General features: G+C 39.9%; 1 protein-coding gene across 1 annotated transcript in view; it reads right to left on the minus strand.

The window, feature by feature from the left end:
* The window catches only part of zbtb16a (zinc finger and BTB domain containing 16a), a 163,375-nt gene that overhangs the window by 6,860 nt on the left and 131,001 nt on the right, over positions 1-25,514 (minus strand). Inside the window, exons 5-6 of the mRNA XM_088441288.1 lie at positions 17,970-18,140; positions 5,300-5,470 (exon numbers count right to left, since the gene is read on the minus strand). Coding sequence (XP_088297414.1) covers positions 5,300-5,470; positions 17,970-18,140 — 342 coding nt within the window. The remainder of the gene's footprint in view (positions 1-5,299; positions 5,471-17,969; positions 18,141-25,514) is intronic.

The following is a 25,514-nucleotide window of genomic DNA, read 5'->3' on the forward strand; positions in this document are numbered from 1 at the left end:
CTGTAAACAAACCGCTGAATATTTCCTCTAGAGTACCTGGTTCACTAGCGTGCTATCGTGTCTGACATTAGCGTAGTTAGCATGTCGTTAAAACGGTAGCATAACATTTGCAGAATTCAAGAGAATTTAAGAGAGATTTATTGTCATATGTATAGTTGTACCATACAATGAAATTCTTATTCTGTTCACTTCCCCGAGCAGCAGACTACATTCCATAATTGAGCAATAAAAAAATAGCAAGAAATAACAATAAATAGCAATAAACAACAAATGCATAGGAAGTACTTTGCATGACTTTAAACTAAACTCAAGTAACCTTATGTGCTCCAAATGATCCCAAAATAAAGATTATTACTCCAGTGAATGATGTCTCGATCAGTGGGAATGTAAAATAAAACATACAAATAAAACGAGCAACACAAACTTTTCTGCAGGCACCACCAATAAATCAGCACCATCTCAAGGCAGATAAATGAAGTGCATTCATATTATCGACTGCTACAATTATTATCGTGAATTTAAGGGGTTTATGGGCTTTTTTTTTCAGGCTTGGAAGGAATTAGGCTATTTACATTTAAAAAGCGCCTCTACTTTAAAAAAAGTTCACATTACAAAATGACTTCGGGAATGAAGTAATTTCGGAAGTATAGGTACCATTGCGTAGCACAGATGCATCTTTCAAAAAGTTCAACGATGTGGGAGAATGAAGGGTGACTGAACTCATTTCTCACAAAAAGAGATTTAATCCGAGGGGAGGATGTGGACAATGCAAAAAAAGGGAGCGCCACAAAAAAGGGGAAACTGCAGAGTAGAACACTGCAGCACATCCATCGTAAGGCCAATTGAAAACTGAGACCAAATATCTACAACATTTACTTTGCAAGTAAGGCTACATTTTTAATCCGAAATGTGATTGAGGGCGACATGAAAAAAAGTGGACACTGTAGAGTAGAATACTGCAAAAAGAGTCTGCCTTCAGCATTGATTCCGTACGCCTCCAGACACTTTTTTTCCTGTAAAAATCATACAAACAATGCTAACTTTGCTAATGACGCTAACCGGGTGAACGACGTGCTAATGCGAGCGATTTATTTCGTCGGTGGCAGTTGTGGGGGGTGCACTCGCCAAGCAGACGTGGGCCAGCACCCCATGCTTGACCTTGACCGCGGCAAAGAAGCCAATAAGCGTAAATACACGTCAGGCAGCCCAATGGCTGCTGATATCGATAACCACACTGTAAACAAGGCGGCCTCACATAAGCGGCTAATAACGAATTGCAAATGTCCCTTCCCCCGAGCCCCCGTCCCACGGCCGTATTGATCCGGCATCGGCACGTACGGTGGGGAAGGGGAGCGAAGGGCGGGGGGTGGTTCCTCGCCACTTGTCGATGATTCATCAAGCGGCTCGCCTTTTATGTGAGGTGGCCTTTGACGGCGAGCTTGTCGCTTGCTCTCGTTATCTGACTTCGGAGCCCCCCCCCACCCCCCACCCCTCACAAAAAAGGAGTTGGATGTGTGTGTGGAAGCGGGAGCCAATTATTGAACAGACTGCCTTGATATTGTGGCTTAACAGCTGCCTTATTGAAAGGGAGATGGGAGCGTGTGCTGTGTGTGTGAATTAAAGCAGGGGTCCTCAAACCGGGGTCGGCGAGCTGTAGCTAAAAGGGCCGGTCTGTAAGATAACTTGTGATTAATTAAACTATATATAAAAAAAAGAGCATAAAGCAGGGGAATGTAACTCCAGTTCCTCATAAGCCATTTTCAATTATCTCATGATCATTTGAATCAGAGGTCTTTTGAAAGAGGAAGTCATAGAAAACAGGTCGGATACACCTCTTGAGGAGCCAGAGTTTTTGATACGGCTCGAAAGGTTTTCAAAAAGGGGGTTTGTGAAAGCACTTCATGGAGTACATGAGATTTTAACAGCATTTCTGCAGATTAATCAAATCAAATTTGATGGTGTGACAGAAACAGTACATTTTTCATTCAAATTAAGAGCAAATTAATTGGAACACATTCAAGCATTAGCACACCAAAAAGCTCTGCTAGAACTTGAAAATAATCCTAATCATTTTATTCAGGTGTTTTTGAGAGAGGAAACTGGAAAACATGCAGGACACCGGCCCTCAAGCGCTGGAATTGCCCACCCCTGTTCTCGAGTTTTCTTTTCCAATAATGCTTGGCATTGAAAGAGTTAACCCTGTTGGAGGTAGTCAACCCTGCCAATTTTATATGCACATTCAACATACCCTTCTTTAGTGAAAAATGATATATATATTTTTTTCATATTCATGACATAGGTAGGTATCGTATTTCTGAGCGTTCGCACAGAACATCGTAAAAATGCACTTTCGTCAAGTGTCGCCTGAATGACTCTTTGTTGTCAACAACGAGGCTGCGTGAATCATTTTTTCGGCGGACTTTGACACATTATGAAAAGGAAAAGTCGGCTTGACTTGTCCCCCTCAGGCCTTAGAGGCGTGCTTGAACAAGTCGGCATGGATGGCGGCAGGTGGGGGGGAGAAAGAGCGAAAGGTTACTTTCCATGCTGTGACTTCACAACAGTTGACACTTGGGTAAAGAAAGTTTAGGTTAACAATCCATGTACGATGATCAGCAAATCATTTTTCAAAGAACTCAAGTTGGATAGATTTCAAATTGGATAGGTCCGAAGATGACTACCCGTGGAAGAGTAACGAGGACGCTTGACCAATTAACGAGGAGATAGGAGAGGATTTCTGAGTTAAATGTGAGGAGTGATTTTGGCGTATCAGATAGTGATGATGACTTTCAGACAGATTAATTTTCAGCTGTGTCAAAAAATAAAGCATTGAACCTTTTATTGTTGCAACATTAGTTTCAGCATTTGCATTTGTCAACATGCATGCGCACTGCTTCGTTTGCGCCCCATCCCCTCCGCTCATTATTGCAAAAGTATGTTATTCAACATACGATGAAGAAATGCATCTAAAAGTAGGGCAATTTCATCATTTTAAGAACACACACCATGTGTTATAATTGGACAGCCAAGATCTATGTAACCAATAAAGTTACAGATTTATAATTGCATTTTTGTCAAATCCACCCAAATCGCAGTGGTGACTGATGATCCCTGAGAATGACTCACCAAACCAGGGTTTGAAGCAACCCAGGTTAAGAACCACTACTGTAGAGAAACCATGAATGATAGTTAAGGGGTGCTATGAGGAAAACATATTTCACAGAGGGTACATAATTGAAAAAAGGCTGAGAATCACTGGGCATCAACATAAGATGTTTAATATTGAAATATTTAAACCATCGAAATCATATAAAAACACAACATCACTTGGACGATACTCAATTTTTATCCCCGAAATGAGTCTATATTCTTGCAAACAAAACAATGTTTTTTCTTCTTGAAAATAACCTTATTTTCTTGAGGATATTCTTTATTCATCTGAGAAATTAGGCAACTATTGAAATTTTACGGGTTACTGATGCTGGGATTGAGAGGGGAATATGAAATAAATATCTCCCCAGTATGGTGTCCCTAGAACGAAAACTTTGAGAATCCCTGTGTGTGTGTGTATGTAACAGTGGGAAAAGGGCAAAGAAGCATTAAGTGTTCCGGTGGGCTTCCCGATACGTCTTAGCCGAGCTCCCTTTCTCGGCGGATGCTAGCTTATCACTGTGTCAACATCTTTATGGGGCTCTAAATATACTGCGATCAATAGGCAGTCTTTGGAGACATTCATTTACTGTAGCACGGCAAAAAAGATATGCATCTGCTGGCCGTGTGTGTGTGTGTGCGTGTGTGCATACACCGCCCCACGTGCAGCTGCCACACTGTGTGACGATGAATGCATGCAACCAAAAAAGCTCATTTACAGACAACATTAGGGGCACATGAACCGTCAAATGGCATTCCAAACACAAAAGGTGGATTAAAACAGTTCAAATTTTCTATTCAATATTCAATTCAAAACAATTCAAGGACATGCATTGACAGATAAAAACAATGTTGTGTACTGTACATGTACGTGTATACCTCATAACAAGAATTAATATGATTAATTTAAAGGGTTTAGGAGCGTTTTTTTTTTAAATATTCTTTACATTTTTGGTTGATTTTTTTTGTTATGCACTGATGTAACTTTAATATGTATTTGTTACAGTTTTTGATGCATATTTATAATTTAATAACATTCATTAAATGGGGTTAGGAGCTTTTTGGGGCGCTTGGAATGGAATAGGCTACTTACATGTAAAAAGCGGCTCTACTTATGAAAGATTCACGTTACGAAATTACTTCCGGAAAAAATTAATTTCATTTTTAAGCAGGGCTTAGCATTTTCGCTTGTCTATTTGCTATCTTACTTAAATGTTAGTAAACAACTGCTAGATTTTATCTGTTGTCATTGGAAATAAAACACACTTTATAAACCAGAACTTATTAATTAAATTAATTAAAACTGGAGTTAGCTTGTCCTTGACTCAGGTTGCTATCTTGCTATGTGGTAGCATCCCAACAGCTATTGAAATAGTTGAAATTTGAACTAGAACTAAAAAAACTAAAAGAAATAAAATCCTCATCATTTGGGATTAAATTGTTGGCTAATCTGGTTGCTATCTGGCTCTATGTTAACATGGGAACAAAACACCTTCCATGTTTTATTTTGGCTAAGTTTAACATATCTACAGGAGGGATATTAAACTGCAAAAATGAGGAGGCGACCATTTAGTGGTTACTCGAGCTGAATTAAATAGGGTTAATGTTCCAGATCATTTTTCATTTATGATTCTTTGTTGATTTAATTTAATCTTTTTTTTCCAGCATCAAACAGTTCAGTTGGTCAACAATCTTTCTAGTTTAAATAAGGATTGACGTATTATTATTATTTTTTTTGAACATCAGGCATTTGGACTGAGTAAGTTACTTTTCTGCTGGTTCAGACTAACCTGCAACCTGTATAAACACCATTAATCTGTTGAAAGTTGATTAATGTTCCTTTTTTTTCTTTTATTGATGTTAAAAGGGATACAATTTCAAGTATATTTATATAACTTTTATAGATGATGATCTTATTCATAGTCCGGAGAGGTGGGGGAGGGGGATTTGCAAAAACTTTACATGAAAATATTATTGTAAAAAAAAAAAAAAAAGTTTAGGATAGACTTCCCACCAAATACAGTTCGTCTGGATCTCATGAGAGACCGAAACAAATACAGTAAATCAACAGTCAGAGTGCTATTTGGTTTATGGAAATACCCAAATTGTAAACAATTCAAAATGATGGTGCAACTTGGAGTGTGTTTACCTGTGTGCACGCGGTAGTGGGTCTCCAGCTGGTGCTTGAGGCTGAATTTCTTGCCGCAGCCGTTACATTCGTAGGGCTTCTCCCCCGTGTGGATGCGCTTGTGGCCCTTCAGCGTGCTTTCGTCGCGGAAGCAGCTCCCGCAGAACTCACACTCGTATGGGTGGTCCCCAGCTGCAGCGGCAACATGGGCACGTTACTACTTCCGTCGGGCACCAATCTCAATCAACATTTTCAAAAATGTAACTTAATAGTGGGACTAATGAACATAACAACCGCACTCATACAGTTTCTATCCCAACGGCAGGGTTTTCATTTTTAGTACTCTGCTGTTCATTATTCATGCAGTCGTGTTTATTTTTCCCAACAGGCATCACTCGAGCTCTGAGATCCTTCATCTACTTAATTAGGAAAATTGCAAAGATATCATTTCTCTTTGCACTCTGCCACCTCCAATCAACAACACATTGTTTGTGTTCTCGTTGATCAAGCATGATCATTTCCTGAAATACATGTCCTTAATTCCGCTTTGGTCTAATTTGCTCCAGAGATTAATTGTATTGCTGGAAGAAGCTTGAGTACGTGTTAAAAGAACACGCTAGATATCTCCCAAACATACAGTATGGTGAAAATTGGTTATGATGCGAATTAACCAAGGATGTACCTTGTGTCCTCGTGGCTATTAATTCAGCTGGAACTTTGGGTCTTAGTCAAGGTAAATTATAAACAGTTCCAAATAGAAGTCTGTGTTATTGGGGTGGGCAATAAATAGTAATTGAAATAGCAAAAAAAAAAAACATAAACAATGGTTCATAAATATGCTAAATCATAAAGTCAAGCTTTTGCAGAAGACGTGTTCATTATAGTTACTGACTACTTCAATGTGGCATTTAAGTTTGTCCTGCGCTTTTGAAAAAATGGCAGAGGGTAAACGAACTATAGCACTAAGATGAAATGGCATCCAAGCATTTGCTGAAAACGGCCCGTTTTCGGTCAAGTATGGTGGTAACAAAGTCATTTCCACCTTCATGACACTTTTTTGTAGAAGTGTCAACTTCTATGGGCTATACAGTTCCTATCGTAGAGAAAATACTGATAGGACAAAAAATCCCAGGGGCCTGTAATCTATGGAAATTGGAATAGGATCCTAGACTTATAAACAAGTAATATATACCATATATTTTACTTTTTTGGGAAAAAAAAAATCATTGGTAGTGAAAGGGTTAAAAGAGGGTGTGCACACTTGTTGCTTAGAGGCATTACCTCAAAAAGGCTTTTATTTTCTTATTGCGTCGTAAAGTGTCAACAACTTTTAAACGAAGAGACCTGGCATTTGATGAGAGCTTCGCAGACTTTTGGGGGCCGCTGTACAACCACCTTTTAGTCACAATCTCCAGTCAAGTAGAGCGGCTATTTATGAATGCATTTCACTCCAACGCTGCAGGTTTAAGTCGGCATCAGTGACCTATGCCTTTCATTATCCGCCTGTCCGTGCAGCAACGTGCCGTCGAATAAATTGCATTTCTCGTTATGCCCGCTGCTAAGAGACAACCTCCCTACCCCCCGCGTCTTACGTTATTTAAGACCTTATTGTAGGCAGACGGCATGCTGTTGCGCGTAGACAGGCGGATGAAAGACGCACTTTAAATGCTGATCACATTCGGGCCGCGCCACACTTGTCACGGGAGACAACGCGTTCAAAGGAACGAGCTTGCCTGTAATGTGACGGGCGTGTGCGAAATGTGGCGGGGGAGGCATGTGTGTTGAGGATCAATAAATGTGACACTCCTTATTTGTCCGCATGAAGTTATCAGCGCCTCCTGCTGTACGCCGAGGGGCGCCGTGGCCATGGAGGAGATGGCCATCCATCAACGGGCCCGACGGCCGCGTGCCACGCCGCCGGAATAACAATGCGCCTGGCATTCAGCTGCCTTTAATTAGGCCGTCTGATCGCAGCAAGCAAGTGGGATGCTAATACGCAAGATGGTGACGCTCAATGGTTTATTTACGCCTAATTCTGTCCCGTGCCATTTTCATGAATATACCGCACAGACAATCCCCACTAAAAGCAAAGTGCAAGAGATTATGATTATCATAATGAGAGAATGCCGATGAGCGCTGATACTGGACTCAAATGCTGTCGAGCGGAAATGTAGAACATGTAAAAAGTGAGAAAGAAAAGTGAGTACAACCAATGAGAAATGAGGAAATTATAACATTTTAGCTAACACTTTGGTCATCTTCAGAGGACATACACCATTGAATTTAATTTTAAAGATTGATTCATTTTTCTGCAGGGAAGCCCAGACTTAATTCTCTCGGTCCCAGGCCGAGTGGGACAACTACGTCCCCAAACTTTACAAGCAAGTTGGCCTTGGTTTTCTTTGCCCCCAAAGGTCGACAGCCAAGAATGGAGTACGGCTGTTTCATCTCACCCACAATCATGAAAATACTAAATAAAGCAAGTAGAAATAATAAAATAAAAATAAAAAAACTGACATAAGCATTGGATCCCTTGGCATTCCCAGGCCAGCCGAGAGACATAGTCCGTCCAGAGTGTCCTGGTCGTCCATGGGGCCTCCTCCCGGTGGGACATGCCCGGAACACCTCACCAGGGAGGCATCCGAGAAGCATCCCAACCAGATGCCAGAACCACCTCAAATGGCTCTTCTCAAAACGGAAGACCAGCGACTCGACGCTGAGACACTCCTGGATGACCAAGCTTCTCACTCTATCTCTAAGTGAAAGCCCAGACACCCTGTGGAGAAAATTAATTCGGCCACTTGTATCTGGGATCTCGTTCTTTCGATCACGACCCACAGCTCGTGACCACAGGTGAGGGCAGGAATGTAGAACGACTGGTAAATCGAGAGCTTCGCCTTTCAGCTCAGCTCTTTCTTCACCACAACAGACAGGTACAGCATCCGCAACACAGCGAATGCTGCACCGATAAGCCTGTCGAGGCACGGAACATGGTCCACTCGGACTCAATGACCCCCGTCCCCCCTGGGACATGGGAAAAATTCTGCCGAAGTCCCCAGAGGACCCTCTAAGGACTCCAAAAAGGGTCGGTACACTGAGCTGCTGTTTGGTGCATAGGCACAAAAAACAGTCAGAACCCATCCCCCCACCCAAAAGCGGAGGGAGGCTAACCTCTCATCCACCGGAGTAAACCCCAATGTACAGGCTCCGAGCTGAGGGGCAAGAAGTACGCACAATCCTGTTTTGCGCCTCTTGCCACGGGCAATCCCAGAGTGGAAGAGAGTCCAAGCCTTCTCGAGAGGACTGGTACCAGAGCCCAAGTCGCACGCCAGCTGTAGCCAGGGAGCAGAGCACCAAGGTCCCCGTCCTTGGCTGCCGCCCAGCTTTCTATGCATCCAACCTGTTTCGCCCCTTCCACAGATAGCAAGCCCATGTGAGGGGGGACCCAGGTTGTCTCTTTGGGCTTTGCCCGGCTGGGCCCCATGGATGTAGGTCCGGCCACCAGGTGCTCACCAACGACTTCCACCTCCAGGCCTTGGACCAGAGGGGGGCACTGAAGGGAAAACTGAATCCATTGATGATTTTCTTCATAAGGAGTCGCTGAGCTGTGCATAGTCCCGGACCTCACCTAGGACCTGTTTGTCATGGGTGAACCCTATGACAATACTGGCTATCATTGAGAGCAAAAAGTCATGTAATAGGTACTATTTTAAATAATGACTGCTATAATGCAAAGGTAATAGCAGCTGGTACGCTAACATACTGTATAGCAAGACTGATAACATGACTTTTGCTGGATTTTCCTGTCTATATTCCCATTTTGGAGGCTGCATTCTGAAGGTATCACTTCATCATTCACTATAGAATTGAAAATCTAATTTCCAGCAACCGTGATGGAAGCAAGTGACAAAAAAAACACTAAAAACTCTCTCCCTTTATCGTTGTTTCTCTTTCACTTATCTGCAAACTTTATCAGGCCACACTCAGCAAACTCACTTTTAGCTTCTTAAAAAAAAAGTGTGATTTAGTGTGCTGTTGCATTTGAAAGCCGTGATTACTTACAAGCGGATATCGTGTACGAGAAGAGATAAGAACGTGTGGAGAATAAAACACATTCAGTCTGGGCTCAGGAGACAAATCATACTTTACACACACAAAAAAAAAGAAAAACCAAAAAGTTAACAAAAAAAAAAGTGTTTTTAAGGAGACATATTATGGAATATAACATAGTCCAACTTTTACATTGTATAGGAATAGTTGGGTGTCTGCCGCCCTGCATCCCTGTTGCCCCAGTAAGGAAGACCCGCTTTGCCTGCCCGATAGGACCTTCTTCCTCGACCTGGCTCTGTTTGCCTGTCTCTTGCCTGCCGAGCCGCCGTGTCCAAAGCCAGTCGCTATAAATGGCTGGTCAGTGATTAAGTACTAATTTACAGGGGTAAATGTACTTATGAACACCTCTCGTTACGAAAAATTCAGGTTACGAAACACCTACAGGAAAAATATTGTGTCCAGTTACAAAAAAAAAAAATAGGATACGCACGGTGACATTGTTTGTCATATAATAACACCAGTTTGCTTGAAAAAGACTAATGTAATACGTCATCACAACATGCAATGTCTATTTGTTCGAGTTTTTTGATGTATTTTTATAATTGACTAATATGCCGGCTTGTCCACAAATGAGAGACAAGGGTGCTTTGCACCGATGTTAACTGTGGTCTTGCACTTTTCATCTTTACACGCTTCATCCACACTCTCCACCAACAGTTCACACCGTAGAGCTAAGATATTAACATTAGCCACGGCTAACTTTGTACAGTACATAATAACATATAAACACATATGTAACATTAAGCTGTTGCCTTTAGCATTAGCGTTGTTAGCAGTTTAGCAATGACATCACACGGGAAGCATTTTGCATTTGCCCAAACTACACTTAAGTAGAGTTTCATGCTCAAAAGAATCTAAAAATAAATATTATTGCTCCACGTGGACTCGTAAATTATGCCTAGATCACTGGAAATGTAATAAAAACATGCAAAGAAAAAGACATAAAAAAGTCTCTCTCTGCACTCATCACCAAAACACCAGCACCATCTCAAGGCAAGCAAAGGAACTGCATTCATATTGTAAACTGCGACAACTAATATGATTAGTTTAAAGGGTTTGGGAGCGTTTTTTGAAAATTAAAAACGCTCCTAAATTAAAAAATTTATGTATATTCAATTATGATTATGATTATTATGTACTAATTGGATTCTAATATGTGCCTGTTACAGTTTTTGTTGCATCTTTATATATTTAATAGAATCATTCAAAACGTTATGAGCATTTTTGGGGGGCTTGGAATGAATTCGGCTATTGTAAAACGCGCCTGTAGTTAGTGATTTCTTTAGGTAATCAAGTACTACAGTGATTATTGTAGCTACTCAAGTACAAATCAATTACTTCAGTACTTTTGCCTAAAGTAATTGGTTTACATTTGTACCTATTTACCAAAAGTACATTTTTTTAAAGTAATCATTTAATGATTTACTTTAGTGCCTAATTCATTTAGTACCAGCTAGTTTTAGACCTTCCTTTAGCCAAAATTTGAAGCAATATGAAAAAAACAATATATAAAATATTACCTGGGATAGAAAGTCTGAAAAAATGTAAAAAAAAAAAAAAAAAAGTCTTTAAGATTGAATCAGTTAAATATGAAATTTTTTACCTGCAGTTTTAATCTTTGAACCGTGTACAGTGTTACAGTGGGCTTACAATAAAATAAATGGTATAGACAAGTATATACAAGGAAAATTCTAGACTGATTCTTTGCTTCGTCTCTGGAAGCAGCAGCAGGGAGGCCACAGATGAGGGCCCGAGCACAGTGAGGCGGAACCGGACCCTTGGGTGCCCCTGGGCATCGCCACCTGCGTCCCTCTGCCACCACACACATACGCACACTCATAGTGCATCTCATGTGACACCCCAAAGGAGTGCTGAAGGTGGCGATGCCCGAGGGCACAATCCAGAGAAGGGGGGGGTTCCGTTATGTGTGTTAATTCTATAGGGTTTAAATCACGGGTGCACGGCTACAGCTGATTTATTTGCTCGCTCAAATACAGCTGCGAACACAAAAACGATGAGGCTGACAGCAAATTGTCTTTCTCACACACACACACACTTGGACACAGACAGTGAACAACAATGGAATATTAATGAAGGTCTGCTGTGTAATGTGTGTGTGTTTTAAGAGAAGGCACAGCTGCCAACACTGTATAATTGAACGTGTGCACTTGAACCTTTAATGCACTGTGCATACATGCAGTAAAGCAACAAAAAGAGCAAATAAAGCCAAGTGTAGGTGTGTGTGTGTGATATAGACTGTGCAGGTGATTGGAGGAGAATAAAGATGGCTAGATTAAGATGCTGAAATAAACACCATTAAATTCTGCGTCTTCAACGCAGAGCCGGTGTCACGACTTTCGGCTGCATTGCGGAGATAAGGCGGTAGACAGGTAAATGAAGCGCGCGTAATGAATGTCCCACAAACAAACAACAAAAAGGCGACAGGGTATTTATTTATTTTTTGCTCGTTTTTACTGTTTGTCAATCCGTAAAAGAGAACGTTAAGTCAAGCAATGAATGCCTTCGCCTTGGGAAGCTCATGGTGCTCTAGTGTGAAATTGAGAATGTAGAGCTTGGTCTTCTTTTGGATATGAATCCTCAAAGTGTCTTGCTAAGCAATACTTCACAAGCCTTTACAGTGATCCCCCCTAATTCACGGTTAATGGGGGGTATCAACCCCCCGCGAAGTCTGAAACCCGCGAAGTAGGGTATCAGTTCCTAGATTTCTATGTACGCCCCAATATAGCCGCAGTAACCATAAACAATACTTTTTTATTTGTATTTTTTACGTATTCTATTTCCTTTCTCCTATTATTTAACATTGCATTATCCTTATTAACATTATTGTATATTCATTAAATAACTAATATTACGTAGTTTGTTGAGAATTTGTTCTCTGGACTGGTTATCTGTACCAAGACTCAGGTGAGAGAGTACGCAAGTATTCACGTTGAACTTCACATTTATTTTGGCTCATGTATGATGTATCATGAAGTATCTGTTGAATAATAAATCAACAACAATCTAAAAGTCAGTCAATTAACATATAAACACTTGCCAAACTTTAATCTATGAATTCACTGTATTTTTAGCCGACATTAGCGGGTTAGCAACAACGAACAACAACTACTAACAATAAAGTGCAACCTCTACACAGACAAACACATAAACAGAATAAACACTCATCGCTTACTAAACATGGGCAGTAGCGTGCGTTATCAACATAAATGATAATAAACTGTAAATATGAGTTTACGTTGTCATTCACTACGACACTGTAACGAGCCAAATGACGCACAGAGAACTTAAAACAGGAAACGGAAATGCAACGTGACCCGACAAACCTATCTACAGATTCTGGTGGCATTTAGCAACTTTTCTATATACAAAAAGTCAGTGCTGGGTACAGTGTTAACAAGGTAGCTTGCGTTGTACGGCACAAATATATTGATAATTTGTGTATTACGGTAGATTACACTGATTACTTGGTATTGTAGGCGTGCGGTGATAATTCTGGCACGTTTAGATTATTTTGGTTACTGTAAAATACAGATGGGACAAAACATCCCAGGGCCTGTAACCTAATCTATGGAAGTGCAAATTTTTAAACTTATTTTCCAAGTACCCTAGACTTATAAACAAGTAATATATGTCATAATTTTTTTTTTTATAAGTAAACAGATGATGTTATCTTCAGCAGTAGATTAATAAAATACACTTAGCGATAACACTACATATGCAGTCCTAAAATTCATTCAACTAGACATAGTTTTTCATGGCACTTTTTCAGTTTTTGTTTTTCCAATCAAAAATACTTTAAAAGAGATGATTAGGAGGTACTTGGCTTAAAAAAAAAAATCACAGTACATCATTGGAGAAAAGAGTGAGAACCACTGTTGTAGATTATAACTGTATTGATATTCAATCATAACACAGTCAGATTGTGATATCGCAATCCAGTATGATATTGTATCATGTCATTTAATCATATGGAGAGATCACTTTATAAACATGATGTCACTTCACAATACGTATCAAGTTTTTTTTAGTCCACATTAAAAGATGATTAAAGTGCTCCTTTGAGACACAATTGGCAATCGTTCATCTTTTTCACCCAAAATGTGAATAACATTATTAATTATACAGTGAAAATTCCGAAAGAACACCGTGTTCCTTTCATTTTCCTGTTGAGGTAAAAGAGGACCTTTTTCCTACTCAGTGATCCCGCACTTCCTCCTCTCCACCCGAACACAAGTCATATTTAAACAACGCTCTCATTTGGGATTTAACACCCGACCAAGCACTTTCAGCGACAGTCGCGCCGGCTGGGCAGGCAGGTACTGTACAGACCCCCTCCCTCACAGCTTCCCCCCACATATCCCATTGGTCTGATTTGTAAATGGAGCTCGACTGCACTCATCTCGCCGCCTTTTCCTTTCAAATATTTATCCGGCGCGCTGGTGAGCTAAATCAGCCGTGACAGTGAGACTGTTATTTAAGGTCGCAGACAAGCTGCTGAGGCGGGGGAAGAAGAGAGAGCGAGGGGGTGGGCTGGGGTGTGAAGAAGGATCCATCCTTCAACCACCGCAATGGAATGCATTTCCATGTGTTTGTATCCATCCATTTGGCCGTATGTGTCAACAACGTATTAGCATCCCGCTGTGGCCGCAGCACACTCCAGCGCTGCACAAATGAATAAAATAAGTCACGATGGCCGCTCAACGGATTTGACTGCTGAACTGAATGAAGATGAATGAATATGGAGGAAGCCACCCTCCCACCAAAAAAAAAAAAAAAAAATACATGGCTTTTTACTTACTGTAAGTTATTTTTAGCCTGCTCTGGCTTTTCTGCCAAGGATTTACACAGCTAAGGGACAATGGAAAAATATGACCGTCATCTGGAGGTCCATACAAGAAAACACCACATAGAGTGATATACTTTTGTGGGTAACTTTTTGGGCATATGTAAACATTTTTCAACAGTCAAAAATTGAATACATTTTTTCTTTTTATTTAACATGACGACATTTGGAGATGCATGTGTTTTGGTGGTGAAGAGATGGTGATGCATTATATGAAATATTTAACACTCGACACATTATGCTTATACTGTATGATGTTGTTATCCTCCCTAATAATGTATGTGTAATTCATAGTGTGCTGTTTTGTAAAAAGAAAACAAAGAAAAATAAAAACGTGTATGAACGGTAAAGAATTTTATAGCAAATGATAAATTCATTGACCGTACTTCTCTGACTAGAAGTACATTTTTTTCCCCCTTATTTTCAACCCCCACATTAGGGGGCTCGACTTATAACAGCATAACTCAAGACAGACCAATTTATTTTCCACAAATCTGGGTTTGAATAATATTAATTCGAATGTGAAATAAGTAATTTATCGTCATTTACAAGGCTTAAAATAATTGTGTATACCTCTAATTCAATTTAGTATGCGACGGCATGGGACTAGATACAAATCCCACGAGACGAGATATCTCACGAGATTGAGTTCATGAGAACGAGCTATGACAAGATTCTAGCAAAACTTTTAAAACTAAAAATAAGTATTGCTGATACAAACTTTTCAATTTCAAAATGATATATTTCTATATTGAGCAGGCTGCTGTAAAATAAAGTTTTTCCACATGCTGCTACAAAAACAAATTATTCAGATGAGATCTCTCAGAATAGTTGAATTAATCAAACATGAATCAAATAAAATACTTTCTTTTCACACGCTGCTTCAAGAAAAGTTGCAGCTGAACTCTTTTGTAGTTAAAAATGAAAAAAAAAAAAAAACATGTTTAAAGTACCAAACATTAAACAAACAAAAAAACATTAATGCAAATGGTGACACCCTCACTGCCAAATAATGTCACAGGGATGAAAGGTGGCTTTTGAAATAACAGCAAGTAGTCGTGATGGCAAATAAGCTTCGTGGCATCAATAACCTCCACTTTGGTATTCTTGTAAAGGGTTGGAACTAGTGTGCAACTAAAGTGATGTCATGACAGGATCTCATACCACGGTCAAGGTTCTGGATTAGCCGCCGAAATTCACTGTCTTCCATAGTCAAAAATGGCTTCATATCGAGCGCGATGTGCATACCATTATCCCGTGTTGTATTGGTAGCTCTCACACTTGATGGGTGGCGAGGCGAAAGCGTTTATTATTGCTTGCTTGTTTGCAGACGTTTATGAAGGGCTGGCTTGCTTCAGGATTTGGTTGTAGGTTGGTTCAATATGCCTTTGCATACAGTTGGTGTTCGATGTGGTGTATGACATGTTTTTTTCTTTTTTTATTGTCTTTGTCTTATCAATGTGTTACTATCCTTTTCCTCTATTTGAAAACCAAAATGTTGCCATATTTAGAAGTAATCGGGCCATGGAGTGTTTCTCCTGTGTACAGTGCTCCATTCAGCTCATTCTCCTTTTCAATTGATTAATTAAGTAATTACAAACAACGGTTAGGTGCATATTGCCACCTACTGTACGAGAGTGTAGCACACAAGCCTATCCATCAACCTAGTTGCCCTCCATTGCACTTCTGTCTCAATAAGTCGTACCCTCCAAAAAAGTGAAAAGGAAAGTGCGAAATATCGTAGTGTTTGATCTCGTGAGATATCGCCTCACGAGATCTTGTCCCATCCTAGTATGCATCCATTTTAGAGCGTTTTACGGAATGTTGCAAAAATGCACTTTCATCAAGCACTGCCTAATTGTCTCTTTGTTGTCAACGAACTTTGACGCATTATGAAAATGAAAAGATGGCTGGACTTGTCTTGTACATGTGCTTGAACAAGTTGGCATGGATGTCGTTAGGTGGGGAGAGAAACACAGAGAAGAGCAACGTTCCACGCTCTGATCTCACAACAGTTGTCGCTTGGGTAAACAACATCCCAAGTAAGATGATCAGCAAATCATCTCTGAAATCCTTTCAAACAAATTGCGGGTTATGGGTCTGAAGAGGACTAACCCTGGAAGAGTAACGACGAGAGGACGTCTGGCAGTTAAATGGAAGGAGCTATTTGGCGTGTCAGATGACTTTTAGGGCTTTTCGCCAAATGAATCAAAAAATAAAGCTTTGAAACTCGAAATATATTCGATAAAAAAATGTGTCTAAAAGTAGCGTAATTTTGTCATTTTAATAACACACACCATGTGTTATAATTGGACAGCCATGATTTATGTAAAGTCAGCGGTAGACTTATAAACTTATTTTTTGTAAAAATTCACCCAAATGGATGTTTGAAAAAGGGGGATTGACTTATAAACGAGGTCGACTTGTAATCAGAGAAATATGGCGTACAGTGTTATATTACATTCCGTTATGTTAGGGATGCCACAGTCAAATCTTTTTTAAATCAATTATCCTTTCTATTATTCCATTATCCAATTCATACTACATATCTGATTAACATTCCATTCCACAAATGAGCATTAAAATGGACATCTGTGGTGGTAGCTCTACCATGTCGCAAACTGATTTGTCAAAGACGAACGTGCATGGTGTGTCACTAGAAAAGGTTGCATGAACGACGACATTGAGATGCGATGAAAACATTACGTTCTTTACATTATTACAGTAGAAGATTACACAAAGGCAGTTGAATACATTTAAAATAATTCCCGACTAGCTATTCCCTCTCCTAGTGGGAAGGGGGGGGTTCTCTCATGTGAACAAACATCAAACGCCTTCGTATTCGATGAAAGAAAGAGATCTTGAAACTGACAATTAATTATATTTGGATTATTCAGCGTTGTTTGGATGACATGAAAATCTGTTGTAGGGTAAAAAAGAACACGTTTCTGTTTGATGCCGTGCTGGAGGGTCACATCATGGTGTTTTGACTTTCATCGGTCGTTGTGTCCGTTTACATAAATCATCTGTGAAATGACGTTTGAGAGGAGGAGAGGAATAACTCCAGGTTATTCAGAGACAGCTTCATAAGTATGTATGAGCTAGCTAATCAGATAAAAACACATCAGCAGCAATGGTCGACCAATCACTTATTTATGTACATTTCAGTTATCATTTCAACCTTTTGACTGCTGGGAAATGAATGTTGAGACCTTAAGCAGATGCCTTTTTTGAAATCCAAAAGGGGACATTTCTGTCAAAAGAAGCATTTTTTTTTTTGTCAGAGACTGGGAACTAATCTCCATGACATATGCCTTTTATGAAAACACATCACATACTGTAAGAAAATGGCAACAGGGAGGTGATGCATAACATTTCTAATAAACCTGTTTCTATTTTTGTAAGGTTTGATCTCATTTGTACATGTACAACAACTCCACATGTTCCGTCTTCAAGACAATCTTGAAATAGCATTATTTAAGTGTTAATTACCAAAATGCCCAAAATAAAACTTGTGATCCCCATGACTAACCGTGCTAACTATGCTGTTTTTCAGGATAAATCCTTGACATGCCATTAATCATCAGATTTGGCTTTGAAGCCTCAACACTCCACAAAAGGAGCCCAAAATATGACCGTTAAGCATGCAGAATGATGCAAGTCAGTTGCACATAAACCTTTTCTAAAAGGAACTGCCTGTGCGGTGCCTTCACTGACCTGTGTGCGAGCGCAGGTGGCGTTTGAGGGCCGTGTGGCTCGGGAAGGTCCGGTTGCATTCGCTGCAGATGTAGCTGCGCACGCCAGCGTGGACCTCCATGTGCTGCTGTAATGCTGTCTGGGTTTGGAAACGCTTGCCGCACAGCAGGCAGAAGATGGCCATGTCGGAGCCTGCACACACACACAAAAAAAAACAGCCACCGCCATTCATTTTTTTCCATGAATAACTTAATTTTGCTTAATTTATGTCACTGTTACTGTGACACATCACAGTATCAGCATATGCTGATCACAATATGATACCCAGATATGGTAGTGTCATGATATCTTATGATGTTATCACAAAACAGGGCAAAAAAACATTCTGCATGCTAACACTTTATAGGACATTACAAGATATCATCATTACATCACCCGATAACATATTATAAAAACACAGTGACATTTTGTGATAACTCATCACAGCATCTATTATAACAATACCGTATACAGATATATCTTTGTATTATATCAGGATACTGTAATGCTGATACTGTGCATAACACACCACTGTTTAATAGTATAAATACAATTATATCGTGATACTACATAATCAGATACACATTATAATATTGTGCCATGTTGTAATAATACATTATAGTCCAATGGAACTCTTAAATACGAACACTTCTGTGCACAAAATATTCACTTAATGAGTAACAATTCGGCCGAATTTTTGTCTCCTAATAGGAGGAAAAAAATGCAATACACGGACGATAACTCATATGCTCCAAGAGAAAACTTGGAATTCCCGCACGCATTAGATGTGCCAGTATCCTGCTCTCTCATTGATCAGAATCCCCCACATTCATTGCCCTGCTCTCCTATTGGCTGTGCTGTACACCACAGCTCGCTAGTGTACATCTTTCTCATCATCGTTCAATAAGGCCAGCATCATCTTGTAAGTGCACAATCCGAAGACAACGCAGGCAAAGGGACGTTATTTTTCCAGTCATATGCCTGACATGTATCAAACATCCCGCTTATTGAAAGGGAAGCTACAATATTATAAAATTTAACATGGAGTTTATTTCGCGCTTGGAACAAAATAGGCAATTTACATGTAAAATGTGATTCACCATAAGAGCGATTCAGGATAAAAACTGCACTCTTGAACAAATTAAATTCGTATCTCAAGGTTCCACTGTATTATGACATCCTTTCATCATCATTTATCAAGGTACTGTGACGCTGTTACTGTGACACATCACGGTTTCAGTATCTGTTATCACAATATGATACCCAGATGTTAGTATCTTGATACCATAATATCACAGTATAACAATGTCAAATGTATGACATTACAGAGTAGGACAGTAGAGTCTTCTGTATCATATGATATAGTATCATATGATTTCAACACAATATCACACTTACATACATAGTATTATCACTATACTGTAAAGTATTACAAAGTGTTATCGACAATAACATGGCACCATCATATCAAGTAATAGTAAGCATTTTGTCATATCTCAGTATGAAGTTAGGATATATTACTATGATTCTGTGTTTTCACAGTATCATAGTATCATGATGTTAGACCACAGAATTCAAACTCAGATCCGGCCTGCCATATCATTTTATGTGACCTGCCAAATGCTGATTTACGTTTCTGGCTAAAATACCAAACTTGTTAAAAAAAAAAAAAAAAAAGAAGTAGTTTTTGAAACAGTTGTTGAAAGTTTTTATATTGCTTTTTCTTGTGTCAGTTAACTTTTTCAGGGCCAGGGATAAACATTCTCATCTTTTAAAAAATAATAATAATGATAATAATAATAATAATAATATAGCATTCTCATCAAAAACATTTTTTATGAAGGGTAGCTGACAACCTTGACTAATGCTTACCTAAAATTAGCCAATTGAGCACTGCAGTGTAAACTGTGACCATTTGATACACAGATATTACCTACATGCAATCTGAATAATGAATAGAAATTAATCTTTCAGATGACACCACCCATATTTACATAGATATAGCACCCAGTATTCTGTCAACCTTGAAAGATGAGTGAAAATACTAAATGTACAGGCCCTCTAGAGGTCTTTTGCCGATAATGCTCGGCACTAAAAGAGTTAAAAAGGATACAGTTTTAGGTATACTTATACAATTTCTCTAGATACGGTAAAAAATTTATTTATGGTCGCTGTGGCAAGTGGGGGAAGCGGCCCGAAATGTTTTCTCTTTCCTAGGGGGGGGCTTTGCAAAATATATTTGAGAAGCATTGCATGATTATGACATGAGTATCATAACGCATACTAGTTTCTGAAAATACCCTTTAAATTTATTAAAAAAAAAAAAAAAAAAATACACAGCCCAATCAAAATCTGCCTTCATTTTAGCTCATTAAGATTATTTCATTTGAGAATCTCCTTCCTGTCTGTACCTTTTGATCCCTGAACTGAACATGCAAGTACGTTTTAGTATCCTGACTGCGCACTGTACTTTATTTAGGCAAGGAAAATACCGTGTACACAACATATGCAGTGCAGCTGTTTGTGTAGGGATAAAGATCTCCTATGCAATACTTCAATCCTGTCTTGACTGTTTCTCGCTTGCTCTTTCGCTCTCCAGCTGAGATAAAGACCTGCCTGCAAGCGGACAAACACATCACATCACAAACACACACTAACAGATGAACACACTTGCCTTTACCCTTTTTCAATTACCAGGCCGAGTGAAACTCCAGGGAAGGACTTGCGAGCGTTTGGAAGCCGGTTTCTATTTAATCAGTCAAAAAGGCATCTTTGGGGCCAAGCTGACACTAATTTAAAAATCTATGAAGAGCGCCGCGCCACCTCATGTTCATAACCAGCGACGTCGGCCTCCTTGTTGGATCAATTGCCATTTCACCAGTGGTGGCTCAGGGAGGATGAAGGGAGAAGGCGGCAGGTATGTCTCTCTTTATTATGCGTACAGTAAATTGGAACTGAGTGCTGCCACAGATTGTGGAGAAAAAAAGTGAGGAATTGACACAAAAAAAATCTGTGCATAGATCAAAAGTCAATCAGTACATTGACTAACAGGTGACCAAGATTAGTACCCAATTTGGATAATAGTTTCAATTTACACTTTCATTATGAACTCATTTTACAACGCAAAAAATCCCTCGTTTTTCACGTTTTTTGCTCCCGCCCAATAAGTGAAAAACGACAAAGTAGCGTCACCCTCCCCATGCGTTTTCATGCACGTGAATGTGGGTACCTGAATTTTTTAAATGTGAAAAGTAGTTATATGTTACATATTTAAGACAACTATTACTGCGTTACACATTCACTTAAAACTTAAATCATTAAACTTTATACAGTAACTGTAGAGTAAAAAAAAAACCTTACTGGCCAGACAATCTGCCAATTAGCTCAAGGGGCACTCCTACAAGATGTGGGCACCAATGAGGAGTGGATTTCAACTTTTGTGTGGGCGTGGGTTATAACTCCTGCCCTCATTGCCTGGCCAGTCAGTTGTGAAAAGTAGTTTTTTTTTTTTTTTGTCATTGCGGAAGTTCTCTGAGTCAATCACACATGAGCGGCTTTAAGAGATCACGAGGAAAGAAAGCTTTGAGATCCTCTTACCTTTTGTAATAAACTCAAAATTCAAGTGTAAACTCTGCTTTTTATTCTTGTTTGGTTAGCTACTTGCTTGACTCTAGTTAGATGTCCAAGCGCCTACTCGTAGGGCAATCACGGCTCACCGTGATCCCGACTTCGTACAGCCAAGACAAAAAAAATGAGAAGGGATAACAGTATTACAGTCACTATATAAGATAAAAATCCATGTCGCGCTCTAGTAGAAAAACTGAAAAATGTCAGCTTAATGCTAACGTGGATGTTAGTAAAAGAACACACGCCATAAAATTGGCTGAAATAACCCAACACACTTCACAAATATGGCAAATATACTTAAATAGTCTCTACAACATACATACCTCAAACGGTGAACAAACAGAAGTGCACAACAACTGAAATCACCTAGGCAGAAAAGCATCTCGTAAACAAGACTTTTATTTAATTGATTTTCCTTTTATGGGTGTAATCAAAGAAGGCTGAACGTTAATTATTGAATTATCAGATCCAAGTTTACAATAGCATAAATTTGCTCTTGCAGAACTCTGAGGTCTTGCCCGCTTGATGAAAAGTCCCTCAAACCTCAAAAGTCCCTAAAGCATGGCCGATGCTCCTTTCACCTGACTGTATGCCAATGCATCATTTTGGCTTGAAACACAGATGCTGCATTTGTGCAAAGTAGAGTTCGCACTACTGCAGTCCACACCTTGATTAGAGAAAATTAGGTGCTACGAAGCATACTGTCAGCGACTGAGCTCTGTGTGTGTGTGTGTGTGTGTAAGTGTGTGTTGTGTGCCTTTGATGGATGAAGAGAGTGGCGGAGAGATAAAAGAAGAAAAGGCGGGAGAAAACAAGTTGACCCAGAAGGTCCATTACAGTGTAAAATTGAGTCAGCCTGAAGTGACACCTGAGAGGAAGCACTGGAGGTGGCGGTGCTGTGTGTGTGTGTGTGTGTGCATGGGTGTGTGTGTGGGCGTGGGTCTGTGTGTTTTAGCTTCAGTCCTGTTGGGCTGTTTTGGAATAATTTAGTTCCCCTAACCAGCTTCTCGCTTTGCCTCCCGTATCTATTTATAACGAGGACGGGGCCGCTGGCTGCCTGGCCGCGGCGGTGCCGGCACATCCTTAATGGTGGCGAGTGGAGTGGCAGGGCTGCTGTTATTTAAGTGGGGGACGGACGGAGGGCAGTAATGGAGAGGAATACTCCCCAATGGGAGGTGACAGACCAGGCCACGGCGCAGCACTGTGCTAACAGCTGCTGGCGAGCTGTGTGAAAATAACATGACGTCGCTGTCAGATTAAAACCTCTTAGGGCAGAGGTCCCCAACTGCCGGTCCGTAGCCCGGCACCGGTCCGTGGATCAACTGGTACCGGGCCGCATTGGCCGCCCCAAAAATAACGATGTTTTGGAACTGATTTAGTTCATCCATTTGTGCTTTGTTTGGCTTGATCTTTGTTTTTTGGCCCCACCTGTGGCTGCTCCTGATACTACATTTTGTAGTGAGGAAGGAGGGTACGGCTTCAGTTGAGGGCAATCACTGTCGGTGACACACACATTGTTCTGTCTCTGTGTGCAATCACTCCCATGAGTGTCTGCAAGTTGTACTTTCTTTGTAAGATTGTTGTCATTTATGATAATAGGCCCAACATTTTTTTGTTTGTTAGTCCAAAAACTTGTGAATAAAATGCTTGCTAGCTAATGTTTGTTCTTATCTTCAGCATGTTATATAGTGCTGCCTTTTATGCGTTTAGCTCGTTATTTCCCTTTAGTATATGTTGGCATGTGCAATGGTTTTGCATCGAAAAGTACTCATTTGCATCTAATTAACGTTTCACATGGAAAATGAACAGCATTTGTAGTTCAGTTATATGACTGATTTAATCAATGTAATTTGAGTACATTTTGAGGCAGAAGCCTCAAAAGTATTTTCGAGACTCAAGCAAGCCATTATTTGTCGTTTTGGGATTTATATTAGAATCCCCCATCCCTCCGATATCCCCGAACTCTCAAGCGTTGACTGGTCCGTGGCAATTGGACTAGAATGATAAGGGGCGGCAGGGTGGCCCTTAGTTGAGAATGTGAGAGTGAATGGTTGTTTGTCTCTATGTGCCCTGCGATTGGCTGACAACCAGTTCAGGGTGTCCCCTGCCTACTGTCCCAAGGCTGCTGGAATAGGCACCAGCCAGCCATCCTTGGTATATTTTCGTCTGTAAAGCATTTATCCATCCATTTTTTTATTCGTTTGTCCAAGGGTCACAGGCATGCCAATCCCAGCTGTGTTTAGGCAGTAGGCAAGGTACACCCTGAAATGGTTGCCAGCCAATTGCACGGCACACAAAGACTTACAACCATTCACACTCACAAACACACCTAAGGACAATTTTTGGTATGGGGGAGGAAACAGAAACATCCGGAGAAAGCCCGTGCAGGGATGGGGAGAAAATGCAAACCCCACAAGAAGGGCAGGACCTGTAACCAAACCCACAACATCTGGATGGGACATGAGTTGAGCTTGTGCTGTACATAAACAATGAATACAGGCAATTATGAATATTCTTAGTGGGGCGTCCATTACTTACGGGCTCCTTGAATGTATGAAAACAAAATCAGTGCAATGCCTCAGTATGATGAAGTTTAGAGATAATCGCAATAAACGTTGAATAGATAAATGCTGGCAAAAATTGCACTTGTAAAGGCAGTAATTAATTGTATGCTAATCACGGGCAGTATAAGACATGATTACTTTTAAATAAGCTGGAACGTGGACAGCATGCAGCATAAATTAGTGAAACCAATCTAATTGGACATTTTATTGCTGAAGTAAATGTGATCTGTGTTTAACAGCTACTTAAAGAAAAAGCTGTAATCCCTGCTAAGTAGCATTGTAAACAACGATAAACACACACTGTGGCCTGCATGTTTTATATCAAAGATCTAAACGCAATCCCTCATGTGAGTGCTTGCAGAAGCAGCCAGTCACATGCAGGAAATCTAGTTTCTCTTGAATCTTTGTCTGACGGTTTTCATTCATCGGGCGGCGATAATGTATTTTTTTAGGGTGGGGGGTGGGGGGGTGGAGGGGTAGGACCAAGTGCTGATGCAGACGAACGACGGCCGGCGAGATTAATGCCACCAGATGCCAGGCGAGATGCCATATTAATTACCCGAAGATAATGTCATCACGGCCATATGGTGGCTCCACCGGCCATTGGCTTGACAGACGCACTTTTTTATTTCCGCGGTCACGCGATCTGGCTAGAGCGTTGCTATGGAAATTACGGTACAGTAGTGGGAATACTGCAGGGACTGCGATAACTGGCTAAATGTTGGTGCAGATCAGAATACAGAAAAATTTTGCAATTCATTAACATAGGGATAAGGATAAAACCCTAATTAATAACCTGAAGACTTTTTTTTTTGTCTTGAGTTAAGAGAAAAAAACTGAGAAATTAATGCACATGTGACTTGGTATATAACTTATTGCTATCCTATCGTAGGGCTGTCTGATTTGACCAAAAAATAAAATCTGAGTTCTTTTCAATGATCATGGACAATTATGATTTTAAATCCAATTAATAAACCAAACAAGTTTTTATAGAGGGTTTGATTTAGTAAAACATTAATTTTGCTAAAAATGTTCAGATAGTGTGATGATTTAAAATCAGTTTTAATGTGAAACTTAAGACTGACAGCTTCTACAAATCGCTATTTACAGTTTGCGCATAACTTGCTTAAACATCAAAATCAAGTAGCTAGAAATTATTGTAAACTTGCTCAACCTCAATTTCATGAATTAGCTGAATTTCAAAATTGTGAATTTTTAAATGAAATGTTAAATTAATTAAATTTATTGTCCACTTCTACAATTATATATCCAGATATGGTAGTCGCTTTACACCATGATATCACGATATTATAGTACAATTTCAGAGTTTTACAAT

This window comes from Hippichthys cyanospilos, chromosome 18 (assembly GCF_059441005.1).
Source record: "Hippichthys cyanospilos isolate Australia breed blue-spotted pipefish chromosome 18, RoL_Hcya_1.0, whole genome shotgun sequence".
Lineage (NCBI taxonomy): Eukaryota > Metazoa > Chordata > Actinopteri > Syngnathiformes > Syngnathidae > Hippichthys > Hippichthys cyanospilos.